Raw genomic sequence first — 12,829 nt, forward strand, 5'->3', positions numbered from 1 at the left:
CCATGGCCTCTCCGGCGTGGGTAGTGGTTCTAATAAACCTGCCGGTGCCCGCCTCTCCCCCTTGGCTCGTTGGCATCGGTCACACCCTCTCACATATTCCCGCACATCTTCCCTGACCTTGGGCCACCAGAATTCCCTGGTAACCAGCCACATGGTTTTGTGTTGCCCAAAATGCCCTGCTGTGGGGCTATCGTGCAGTTGCTTGAGTACCTTTTCCCTCAATTCCCCTTCAGGTATGTATAACGCTCCCTTGTAGTACAACGCCCCGTTTCTCTCCTCAAAACCCCCGGGTTTGTCTCCCTCCCTCCTGAGACCCCTGATTTTGTCCTGGGCGTATTCATCCTGCACCGTTCCCTCTACCAGTTCCCTTTGCCCCACCAATGCCGCCCCACACACCCAGCGGTCCTCGGGAATGACATGGGTCTCTTCGGGTGCACCCTCTCCCTCCAAATATTCAGGTTTGCGTGAGAGAGCGTCCGCCCTAACGTTCTCCGGGCCTGGTACGTAACAAATCTCAAAGTTAAATTTGGAGAACTCCTGGGCCCATCTCAACTGCCGTTGGTTGAGCACTCGCGCAGTTCTCCAATACTCTAGATTCTTATGGTCCGTGCACACTTGCACCTTCTGTTGTGCACCAATTAGCAGGTGCCTCCATCTCCGGAAGGCCTCATAAATCGCAAGAAGTTCCCGGTCGTACACCGTGTAGTTCCTCTCGGACTTGTTCAGCTTTCGCGAAAAGAAGGCACACGGTCGCCACTCTGACCCCTCCTTCCCTGGCTGCAGAAGAAGCACCGCCCCTATGGCTCTGTCAGAAGCGTCTGTTTCGACCCTCAGCTTTTTTTGTAAATCCACATGTAGAAGTTGTTCATCCGAGGCGAAGGCCCTTTTCAGTTCCTCAAACGCTCGCTCCGCCTCCCCCGTCCAAACAAACTTCTTTTTACTGCTGAGACAGTCCGTGATGGGCGCCGTCAGGTGGGCGAAGTTTCGGATGAACTTACGATAAAAGTTTCCAAACCCTAGGAACCTCTGCACATCCTTCTTGGTCTTGGGTGTTTTCCATTCCAGCACCGCTTGAACCTTGCCGGGGTCCATGGCCAACCCCTTGTCTGACAAGCGGTACCCCAGGAATTCCACCTCCTTGGTATGAAACTGACACTTCTCCAGTTTCACCCACAGTCTGTTGGCTTGCAGCCTGCTCAACACTTCTCGGACGTCTCTCACATGTTGCTCCTCATTCTCCGAATACACCAACACGTCATCTAAGAAGGCCACGCAATTCTTGTAGAGCAAAGGCCCCAGTACGTGGTTCATGAAGGCTTGAAAACACGCGGAGCCTGTTTGTAATCCAAAAGGCATAACGAGGTATTCAAATGCCCCCAAAGGGGTGAACATGGTGGTCTTCCATTCATCCCCTTTCCTTATACGTATCAGGTTGTACGCCCCCCTTAGGTCCAGCTTTGTAAAAATCTTTCCTTTTCGCACCCTGGTCAAAATATCATCAATCCTGGGCATAGGAAAAGCCGCCGGCTCTGTCACTGCATTTAGGCGCCGAAAGTCACATACCAGCCTCGGCTTGTCCGTGTTTTTTTTATCCACAAAAAACACTGGGCTACCCCCCGCTGCCTTGGACTCTCTGATGAAGCCTCTCTTCAGGTTCTTGTCAATGAACGCTCGCAACTCCTGCATTTCCCTGTCTGACATGGCATACAACTTGCCTACAGGAAGCTGTGCTCCAGGGAGCAAATTGATCTGGCAATCAAAGGGCCTATGCGGGGGTAGTTGGTCAGCTTCCTTCTCGCTGAACACGTCGCTGAGATCAGCATACTGTGGTGGCACCTTCCCCTTCTCCATTACTTCAGTCCCTGCTAGGGTGGCTTGGGCCCCTGCTGACCCCTTTTCCCCCCTGCAGTGTTCTAAGCAATGTGCTGAACCGAAGGAAACCACTCTTTGATGCCAGCCCACCAGCGGATCATGTAAGGCTAGCCAGCTCATTCCCAAAATAATGGGAGCGCCTCCCAAGGTGGCCACATTAAACGCTATCAGTTCTGTGTGCCTTGCCACCCTCATTATCATTGGGACGGTCTGCAAGCTGACTCCTCCTCCCAACAGTTCCCTGCCATCGATCGTGGTCACCTGCAGGGGGTTGCTTAAAGGGATAGTCTGTATCTGATGTTCAGCAGCAAACTCCTTGCTCATAAAATTGCAGGAGCTGCCTGAGTCCAACAGCGCCTTTATTTTTAGGGGGTGTCCATTTTGCAGCTCTAGCGACACTTCAATCACTAGAGCAGGTCGAGGAGCTTCTGGCACGGGCACTTTCACTGCTCTTTGGCCTGGCTGCAGTGCCCTGACTCTGGCAACCAGGCGTTGGCTTTTACCTGCTCCGTTTCTCCCTGCTCTTCCCCCTCAACTGCTCCCACCATCCCTTGCCATTCCTTCCTCTGGGGGCAGACTCTGGCAAAGTGGCCTGGCTGTTGGCAGAGATAGCATTTCCGGGCTCCCTTTCCCTCCTTCTTCGCCCCCTCACTGGGCTTTGAAACTGCGCGCGCGCGGGCTGTTCCGATTTCCATCGGCTCCGCCGGCGGGAAAGCTGGCTCAGGAATGTCTGGAATGCGTAACTCCTTCCAACGTTCCCCTCTCCCTTCCCGCCTCTCCAAGGCTCTTGCCTCCTGGCGCGCTCCAATGGTCAGCGCAGATTTGGTCAGCTGATCCATAGACACCGCCCTGGGGCTCCTGGCCAGCTCGTCTTTCACAGCTGAAGAAAGACCTTCTTCAAATAGCATCTGAATGGGTGCTGCCGATAAATCCCACCCCAATCTGTGAATCAGCATGGTAAATTCAGTCCAGTACTCACGGACAGATCTGCTTCCCTGCTTGCAAGCCATTAGCTGTCTGCGCACCACCCCTTCCTCAATATCGCTGGAAAACATGATATCCATTGCACGAAAGAATTTCATAGTGTCCTTTAGGATATCGTTGTGCGTTGCCATCAGGGGTCGAACCCAGTCCCGCGCCCCCTTCTCAAGATGCCCAATTACGAAAGCAACTCGCGATTCCTCATCAGGGAACTCATCAAACTGCACATTCAGGGCATATTGCATCTCAGTCCTAAAGGCATGGTAATCCTTGGGGTCCCCCCCAAACTTCTGCACCAATCCTGGTACCTTTCTGGGGAACTGAGTGGTTCTCCCCTTTTTGTCAGCATCCTGAGCCCTTCTCTCCTCGAGCCTCGCCGTCTGCAGCGCAAGTTGGACCTCCAACGCTCGGTATCTTTCTTCCAAGCTTGGACCAGCTCCACCCCCTGCTCCTCCGGCTCCGTCTCCGGCTGGGTCGCTCATGATGCTTTCTCCTGCACAGGCAGCGTACAGAGACTGTCAGACTGCTGTCAGGGGATGATTAGCTGCTTGTGCTTAAAATAGTGCCCCTTCAGAGTTTGTGCGGCCCCACAAACCTCTGTGTGTGACAGAGCTCCTCAGACATGTCTGCTCTAGTCACTAGTAGAGTCTGACAGTGGCTGCCTGCAGAAGCGCTTCCAGCAAAGAAGTTCCTTAACGGAAACGCGTCTCCTGGACTCACGACGTGGCAGCTTCCGGCGAAGCAAGGGTCTCCCTGCAGTTGCTTCTGACACCTCCCCGCTATTTTCGCTGGAAGTATCTCTCACCCCTTTCTCTCCCCTGCTGTTTCCTGCCTGGGCTGCTGCGTCTCTCTCAGCATTACTGAGATCCTCCTCCAGAGACCCCTCGCTCCCCCTCCTTGTCCCTGCTTTAGCTGCTGGCTCTCTCCCAGTCTTTGGGAGCCCTACCACCTCCCTTTCCTCTGATGTCAGTTCCCTGACAATCTACAATGGCTTATAAAAAGTGAAAGGCCTGTGTGTATATCCTCACATAAGGATGTTCTACAAAGAGCTCCAGGCCTTAATGAACCCTTTGTGAACTCATAGGTCTGGCCTGTTTCCCTCCCTCTGACTTACAGAGTGCAGAGAAAAATACAGAATGGTCAGCTTAGATTTTTCAAATTGCACACTACACCACAGGGTTAGTGACAGAAAGGCTGCTTGCAGTAAGTGAGCAAAAATATGGAGTCACTGATGTTAAAAACAGGAATCATTGATGCAGCAGAAGTAATGTACATAATTTTACTTACATTTTCTTTTGCGTCTGATGGCAAAGGTGATAAGTGTTAAACTACTGAGCAGTGGATTATATAGCCAAGCTTCGGAATCATATTATTTTAACACCTCATTCTCTGATATTTTGCCCTCATTCTTGACTGAAGAAATACTGACTGTATGACCTCGTAATATACAGTCCCAGTGTTTTGACGCTGCTCAGATTTCTGCTACCATCTTAGATGTTAAGTGGGTTGGGGAAGTGTCAGATACCATCAAGCATATCTTAAAGGCTAAACTATTTGCTCATATTTCCATGTAAACATGGGGCGGGGGGAGGACAGGGATATATGTCTCTTGGAGTTTGTTCTGATACAGTTGGAAGCGAGGAAGAAACTGGTTTCAAACTTCATGCTAATGTCATGGGAAAAGGCCAAGACTATATTTAGCAGAAATTTAAGCTAGATACTCATAGAACTAAATTCCTTCGAGGCACTTTAAGAGTATTGTTGCCAGTTACTATAGTCATAAAAAGTTTTTACCTTTACTGACACTTTATATTGAAGTCTGTGAAACTGAACAATTTTAAAAGAAGAAAGGCAATTTATAATATTAAAAATAATACTAAATTAATGTAAAAAGATCATGTACGTATTTATAGCATTGCTGGTTCTGAGCCAGAAGACTGTGTATTTACTGTTTTGTCAGCAGCGCTTACTATTCAGCTGAGTTGCATAACTATAGCCATTATCCTTCCATTAGAATTGAAATTTATGTTTGGTAACACAATATATGATAGTTCTGTATCAAAGTTTATATGGAAGTTTAAGTAAAATGTGTGTATTGCTATATTAACTAGTTCTAACATTTCTTTTAAATGTTTTTCATTGAGAACTGACAACTAGAACAACAACAAAATACATTTAGATGGTGGTGAAAGACTGTATGCTTAATAGCTGATTTCATTCAGGCAGTATTCCTTCCAAAAGGCCCTCTCCCTTCCTGACCCTGCACTTTGTAGTATATATATGACGTACTTCATATTAACAGTAAATTACAAAACTTGTTTAAACTTGCTTGAAACATGAGAATCCCTCTTCTATGGTTCTAAGGCTTGTACATTCATCCATAATTATGAATTTTGCATGCTCATCCTCTCTCTTCCTTGGAATGAGGTATCTTCTTGGTATCTTTCTATATTATCTTCTGAAGGGGGGGGGCGTCCTTCGTTGTTGTTGTTGTCGTCTGTCAACTTTATTCTGACACATTCTTATCTTGATGTTCTCTCATCTTTCTTATCCTTATTTGAGTTCTTTCCTTCGTGTCACATGGTGTTACCTTGAAGGCCTAGTAACTGGAATGGAAATCTGCGCTCTGAGCTTTTGGATGTGCTGCTTGATATTGATTCCACACCTCAAAGCCTCTGGACCTGAAAGTCTTAATCTTTAGCCTTCATGTTCTAGCTGGAGTTTGCATTTCTCTCAAAATAGTTGGTCTTTCGCAGAATTAGGCCACATTCGAAACAAGAACAACAACAAAATTTATACCCCACCCATCTGGCTGGGTTTCCCCAGCCACTCTGGGCGGTTCCCAACAGAATATTAAAAACATAATAAAACAGCAAACATTAAAAAGTTCCCTAAACAGGGCTGTCTTTAAGACACTTAAATAATTTGTTGGTTTGTTTTTGGCATTCCCTGCTGCTCTGCAATGCTGCCAGCATGTGTCTTCAGCTGTTTAGCTTTCTAAAGTGGAGATACTGGAAGTGAAGACACAGTTAAAATAATGTGAGTGTAGTGTTCTGCCTTGTGGAGGGTCTCTAAACAATTGCGCTAGGTATACGAGCACAGGAACAACCTCAAGTATAACTCTTGTAAAATTTAAGATGGAAGTGTAGTGCTATTTTTGATGTGTGCATTCTCATTAATAAAACATATAGATGGCTCTGATATTCTTTTGGTGCACCTTGCGCTGAAAGGCTAGTTCTCTTTAGATAGCTACAGACATTTTAGGCAAAAAACACCCCCAACCTAGTTAATTGCCTCCTTTTCTAGTGAAACAGGCATGTGTTGAAATAAAATGAAACAAACCTAGTAAATCTGCTGGAGTTTCACAGTTGTTTCTGCTATAAATTATGTATATATATTTGGAAACATTCCTGACTCGTGTTGTTCTAATGACATGTATCCACATTTTTATAACTTAGAATAAGTGTCAGCAGATTCTCAACTTTTGAAGGAAAAGATAACAGATATATACAGACTTTTTCAATAGCACTTCTTTTATGCTTTTCCAGAGTGTTAGACCCACACCACAGAATGAAGCTATCACAGTACATTTCAAGCCAATTACACTTCGAGCTTCTGAAAGTAAATATACCAAAGTTGCAAGTATTAGCTTTGACGGTAAGTAAAGGTCTGTTCTGGAAGTTGTATGTTTCTCATTCACTGGATGGGAAGCCTTTTGTCAGCGTATCTGAACATATTTCTTAGTTTGGGGTCCACACTTGCTTTTCTTTTGAACGCAGTTACTGCTTGGAACGAGTTACATAATACTGCCAGGGATATTGCTGCAGTTGTAGAAGTTTCTTCCTGGTTTTCCCGCAACCCCCACCCCCAAACTCTCAGGAGAGACTTTTCAGGATGCTGCTAGGCAGAGGAGGGGCTGGGAAAGTCTGCTTCCTCCAGCTGCCTTCTTTGAGTTTTCCTCTGAATCCCATCCCATGTGTTTAATCATTCTGTTCAGTGTATATACACAGAGACCAAGAGGGGAGAGCATTTAATGATGACTGTCTACTGAAGTCTTCATCTTTTTTGCTAAAAAGGGGAATCTGTGGCCTTTCTGATGTTGACGGGTGACAGCTCCCAGTAGCCTAGGCCAGCATGGCATTTGGTTAGAATTAACAGGAAGCAACATTTGCAGGCTCATAGGTTTCCCCACCTCTCAGCTAAAAGTTGAAGAAGGGATGTTGCTGTATCACCCACCCTCCTTGAAGCCACTTGAATTCAGCAAGTAGCATAATACTCACATTTTAGAGCTAAACAGTAACTGCACCCTAATATATTACAGGAGTAGCTTAGTTACAAATGTGATCAAAATGGTTTATGATACTTTGTAGTAAATCAAAGCCCCAACAGTGACAGTTTTACTATTAGAGTAAAAATAAATATGTGTCAATTTTGTGTATGAGTCGATAATAGTAACACTGTTTGCTTTTATTTATCTATTTGTATGTACCATATAGCATCGAAAGCAAAACGACCTGCACAGTTTTCAGGAAAAATAACAGTAAAAGCAAAAGAGAAGAGTTACTCAAAACTTGAAATTCCATATCAAGCAGAAGTGTTAGATGGGTAAGATTGCACGGGATACCGTTGTCTTACATTTAACTCACACCTCGTTCCTGTACATAAGTAACTAACCACTTGCATGGCTTCCTGTAGCAAATAAATATGCTTCCAAATGAGTCTTTCTTATAATAGGGACACTGGGTTTAAAGCCTGTATTATTGTGTGGACACTGCACTGATTTTTTGTGTATTCCGTCCTGGATAAAGAGCTACAAACTGAATCAGAGCCAAAGGATCAGTGTGCAGTGGCCATCACACAGCCCTGTTTAAACAAAGCATGTGACTATTGCCATGAATAGTGTTGGCTTGCACTCAGATAACTTTATTTTGCCCATTGCTCCAAGTGTTTGGGACAGGCTTGAGCAATTGCTTTTTTACTGTTTCTAACTTCTACATTTATAAGCTAGTATATTCTAATTCTTCCACGTTTTAAGTGCTGGTTATAACTCTTTATTTGCTGGGTAATGTATTTGGTTTCAGACTTCTTTGCTGCTAAATGGAACAAGTGTATAAATTCTTCAGACCATTATATTTCTCAGTATTGATTTTTAAGTTTTATGTATTTGAATTACACACCTGGCTTGGGCAGGATATGACGATAGGGCATGGGGAATGAATCTGGGTCCTTTGGGTGAATTTAAACTTGCTGATAAGTAAAAGCAGGAATGGGTCTGTGGCCTGCCAATTGGCAGTCCTTCAGGCATTATATGATGTTTCTGAAGTTGAGTAACAATCCAAAAAGAGATCTTAAACTGCTGCTGTTGGATGGAAAACCTGTGGCCCTCCAGATGATATTGGACTACAACTTTGATCGTTCTTCAGCTTTAGTCATATTTGCTAGAGCTGATGGAATTTGAGTCCAACGACATTTGGAGAGTCAGGTTCCTCATCTCAGTGCCTAACCAATTTTCTGGTGGTTATTGTGAGTTTTTCTTATAGAGGATTGTACAAATCTCTACTTTTTGGCTTTTTTATATTTTGAAATAGGTACTTAGGATTTGATCATGCAGCCACATTATTTCATATTCGTGACAGTCCGGCAGACTCTGTGGAAAGACCAATCTACTTAACAAACACATTCAATTTTGCAGTCCTCATTCATGATATAATGCTACCAGATGAAATCAAAGGAATATTTAAAGTAAGCCCAATTACGCGCTGAACTATTTCGTTGCTATTAAATGTTACATAAATTGGATTCACTGTTAACCTGGATCATATTTATTCATTATACTAGGTACACAACTTCAGCAAACCAGTTTTAATTCCACCAAATGAATCCAGATATATTTTCACACTTTATTTTGTGGCTTCCTTGTCATCTCTTCACATTGATAACAATATTTTGCTCATTACAAATGCTTCTAAATTTCATCTACCTGTAAGAGCATACACTGGATTTTTAGATGTAAGTATATCAGTTTTTTAAAAAAAATCTTTTCTGTTTTTAAAGTGAAATACATTGGATGTGGTTTCTTTGTGTTTCTGGATAACATGTGCTCAGCAGTGAAGCCAAATTCAAACTGTAGTCTTGAATTTGAACCATAAACTGAATACAAATTTGGTAGCTGGTTTATATTTCAGCAGTCTAACGCCTGCTAGAATAGACCTATGGATGGAACCCATTCTCCTCTTTTGCCATGTGGCAGTTCTGCGGGATGTAATATGTGTTAGATATTATTTTTGTATGTTTGCTGTTTGATTGAAATTGAATTTATAGGAATTACATTACTTTAAATATATATATATATAAAAGAAACATTAATATGTCTGTATGGGGGGGGCTGTTCAAAATGACTGAACTTGGAACTGAACTCATATTTTAATGTGTTGACTCTCTAGCTCTCAGTTACGTATACTGCCAACAAAAACATATTGGCAGCTGCCTTCACTAATTAACATGGGGCACAGTCCACTCAAATGCTCTCCTGTATAGGCCCCTTAAGACTAGGGAGCTTCAGAAAACCATGCTGTTGTGCCTTTTGCATCACTCTTCCATCTTAGCGGGATTTCTACAGAAAAGTGAATTAGCAATGAATTGTACTCAGTAGTTTGTTAGACCTGTTTTGTCTTTCACTCAGTCACCTTTAATAGTGCCTTGCCTTATCTCATGATAGGTCAGCATCTGGTTGCCCAATAGAATGAATAAAAGGTAGATGTGTTTCCCAGCAATTGTAGCACTTTCTGTGTCATCGGCAGATTGTATCCCTGAAAACCAAATACAGATTCTTCAGTCCCAGATCTTATGGGCTACTTGTCCAAAATAATGGGGGGGGGGAGGAACCAACATGTTAGAGCTGGTGGGAGTACTTCTGAGCCCTTGCAGTAACAGATATATGAGCTGCCTGTCCCTAATGCAGTTGATGCTCTTCCGTTTTTCTAGTATTTTGTATTGCCCCCAAGACCTGAAGAACAGATAATAGATTTTGGTATATTGAGTGCCACAGAAACAAGTAGTATTCTGCTTGCAATCATGAACAGCAATCCAATTCAGGTAAGAGACATTCTTTTATTTGTTGTTTGTTTGTTTTACTTAAATGGCATATCTGTTTAATTTATTACTAAAACTATTGTGCCCTTTTAAAGTTGGCTATAAAAAGCTGGCATGTGATAGGTGATGGTTTGACCATGGAACTCCTTGCTGCTGAAAAAGGCAACAGAACTACAATAATTGCAAGTCTTCCAGACTTGGAAAAAGCCAATGCATTGGATCAAACTTCGGTAAGTAACACATATTTTACTTATTACAGTTATGTGTGGCAAAAGATGCAAATCTTATCACTAAGTAAAAAGAAGCGGGGGGGGGGGGTTTACCACATCTGCTTATGTCCAGTGCTTTTTTGAGGGGACGGTGATGCAGGGAGACGCATACCCCTAAACAGTTTGTGAATCTTTGTACATTTGTCCATTTGTCCATTTGCTGTATTTATTTTCCCCGATCTGAACTATAAAATGGTGGTTTTCTTGAGTCAAAATGAGAGTACCCCTAAACATTTCTTTTAGAAAAAAAGCACTCCTTATATCTATGTATAGACATGGTGCTAGCTATTTTTATATGTAGACAAATACCCCACACATATCCACATCTGGAGGAAAAAAGCGAACAATGAGAGGTGCCTCTGTGAGAGATTAACTGCTGAAAATAAATAGTGGAGAATGTTTTACTTAAGTGGTAAGCAAAACATTACTCTTTGTATTTCAACATGAAGCCCTTTCAGATAACTGTGTGTGTGCATTTTTGTTACAGTGACCGGGGTTTTTTTGTTGTCTGTTGGAAGAATGTGAGATTAAAGCAATGAAGCAACTATATAATTCTGTTCTACAGGTAACATTGATGCCTGGTTCATACACTGTATTCAGAGTAAGATTATTACCAAAAGAACTTGAAGGGATTCATGATGGGGCTATACAAATCACAACTGATTATGAGGTACTCTTACGTTTATATTGATCCTAAAAGTAATGTGCATGGAAATAGAAAAGAAAAGGATTGGGAGGGGGACCTGGCTTTTAGCTGTTGTGATGGCAACTGCAGTTGGTTGGTTTCCTCTCTGGCAGTATATTTGGCACTGGCTAGTGTATGTGACAGTTTAGGTGTGTAACCTTTCAGGAATTTCAGAGATGGTTTTAATTGTTCTTCATTTGGTATGCCCATCATGCTTGCTTTCTGAAAACTAAATGATGATCATCTGGTATTTCCTATACCATATCTATAGAAGGATGCAGAACTACTTTAAGATAAATAAAGATGTATAGAAGGCAGTCAACCTATTTCTGATTCTCAGCATATAAGCTTGCAGATAATTTCAGAAGAGAGCAGTTGAGATTTTTGTTGGGCTTATGTGCTCATCTTATAAAAACAGATTTTAGATTTTTGCACAAGTATGCTAGCAGAAGTGGCTTTGTGCTAATGCAGCGGAGGGAAACCTTTTTGGATGAAACCCATAGTCTAAAACTTATTGATAAGAGTTAACGTAAATGTTGCGTTTAAGCTACTATTCTTTTTCTCTTTTTTTGCAGATTTTAACCATTCCTGTGAAGGCTGTAATTGCTGTAGGGTCATTGATGTGCTCCCCAAAACACATTCTTCTTCCACCTTCTTTTCCAGTAAGATAATATATTTTGAAGAATTTCTAACAGTTTCTTCTTGCTATTTAACCATCATTATGAAAAAGGAAAGAAACTGATTTTAGCCATGCTACCGGAGTTTATCTCACACCCCATCACTGGGAAGGCATTTTAACCTCAGATTCTCTTGTTTTTCATAGAGCCTGGGATGTGTCCCCAGCCTTTGTTTCTCATTGCTATAGGGTAATTGAATCAGTCAGTGGTAAGAACTAGCATATGTTAACTCCATCAATCCATATGTCTGAAATCATGAACAACTGCTGCTGAAATACGAGACATGTTTTTTTCCAAGGGAAGTTGGCTGCTGTTTTGATACAGTACAGTCCTAAACACAGGGAAGCATAGAAATCAAACCCTTAGTTGCTCCTTGCACAACCTCTCAGAATAATTGAGACCATGTAGCAGTTACCTTGGAGTATATCTTTTGCCAGATCTTTATTAGAGGATTGGAAATCTGTGTGGCAGGATTCAATTACGGGCAGTCACTTTTTGAAAAGAATGTGCTATTTCCAAGTCCCTGCCTAGTCCAAAACTGAATACTTATCTTCTGTGGGAGCGGGTGGTGCTGTGGTCTAAACCACTGAGGCTCTTGGGCTTGCTGATCAGAAGGTCAGATCCGTGTGATGGGGTGAGCTCCCGTTCCTCTGTCCCAGCTTCTGCCAACCTAGCACTTCAAAAGCACACCAGTGCAAGTAGAAAAATAGGTACTGCTGCGGCGGAAAGGTAAACAGTGTTTCTGTGTGCTCTGGCTTCCGTCACAGTGTTCCTATGTGTCAGAAGCGATTTAGTCATGCTGGCCACATGACGCGGAAGCTGTCAGCCTGAACACCGGCTCCCTCGGCCTGAAGTGAGATGAGCACCGCACTCCATAGTCACCTTTGACTGGACTTACCGTATTTTTCGCCCTATAGGACACACTTTTCCCCCTCCAAAAATGAAGGGGGAATGTGTGTGTTCACTGAAGCCTGGAGAGCGAGAGGGGTCGGTGCGCACCCCCCCAAAAAAATCTAGGTGCGTCCTATGGGCCGGAGCGTCCAATAGGGCGAAAAATACGGTAACCTTCCAGGGTCCTTTCCCTTTCTCTTTTATTTATCCTTCCTTTCCTGGTTTTTGTACGGTGGCATTTTAAATCTTGCAGTTGCATTTGTGGTATCTTTATAATTCCCTTTTAAACACAAAAATGAGAAAAGAGGAAAGAGAACTTTGTTTGAGAGTGCCTTATGGAGGTGGCTGTTTTTATTGTATTC

The 12,829-nt window shown here is 43.1% G+C and overlaps 1 protein-coding gene across 1 annotated transcript in view; it reads left to right on the forward strand.

The window, feature by feature from the left end:
- TMEM131 (transmembrane protein 131) overlaps nucleotides 1-12,829 on the forward strand; it is a 166,473-nt gene that overhangs the window by 132,714 nt on the left and 20,930 nt on the right. The window contains exons 13-20 of the mRNA XM_082220003.1: nucleotides 6,402-6,510; nucleotides 7,350-7,458; nucleotides 8,442-8,595; nucleotides 8,692-8,862; nucleotides 9,838-9,948; nucleotides 10,041-10,175; nucleotides 10,780-10,884; nucleotides 11,475-11,561. Coding sequence (XP_082076129.1) covers nucleotides 6,402-6,510; nucleotides 7,350-7,458; nucleotides 8,442-8,595; nucleotides 8,692-8,862; nucleotides 9,838-9,948; nucleotides 10,041-10,175; nucleotides 10,780-10,884; nucleotides 11,475-11,561 — 981 coding nt within the window. The remainder of the gene's footprint in view (nucleotides 1-6,401; nucleotides 6,511-7,349; nucleotides 7,459-8,441; nucleotides 8,596-8,691; nucleotides 8,863-9,837; nucleotides 9,949-10,040; nucleotides 10,176-10,779; nucleotides 10,885-11,474; nucleotides 11,562-12,829) is intronic.

The sequence above is a fragment of the Podarcis vaucheri genome, assembly GCF_965113315.1.
Source record: "Podarcis vaucheri genome assembly, chromosome: 4".
Taxonomy (NCBI): domain Eukaryota; kingdom Metazoa; phylum Chordata; class Lepidosauria; order Squamata; family Lacertidae; genus Podarcis; species Podarcis vaucheri.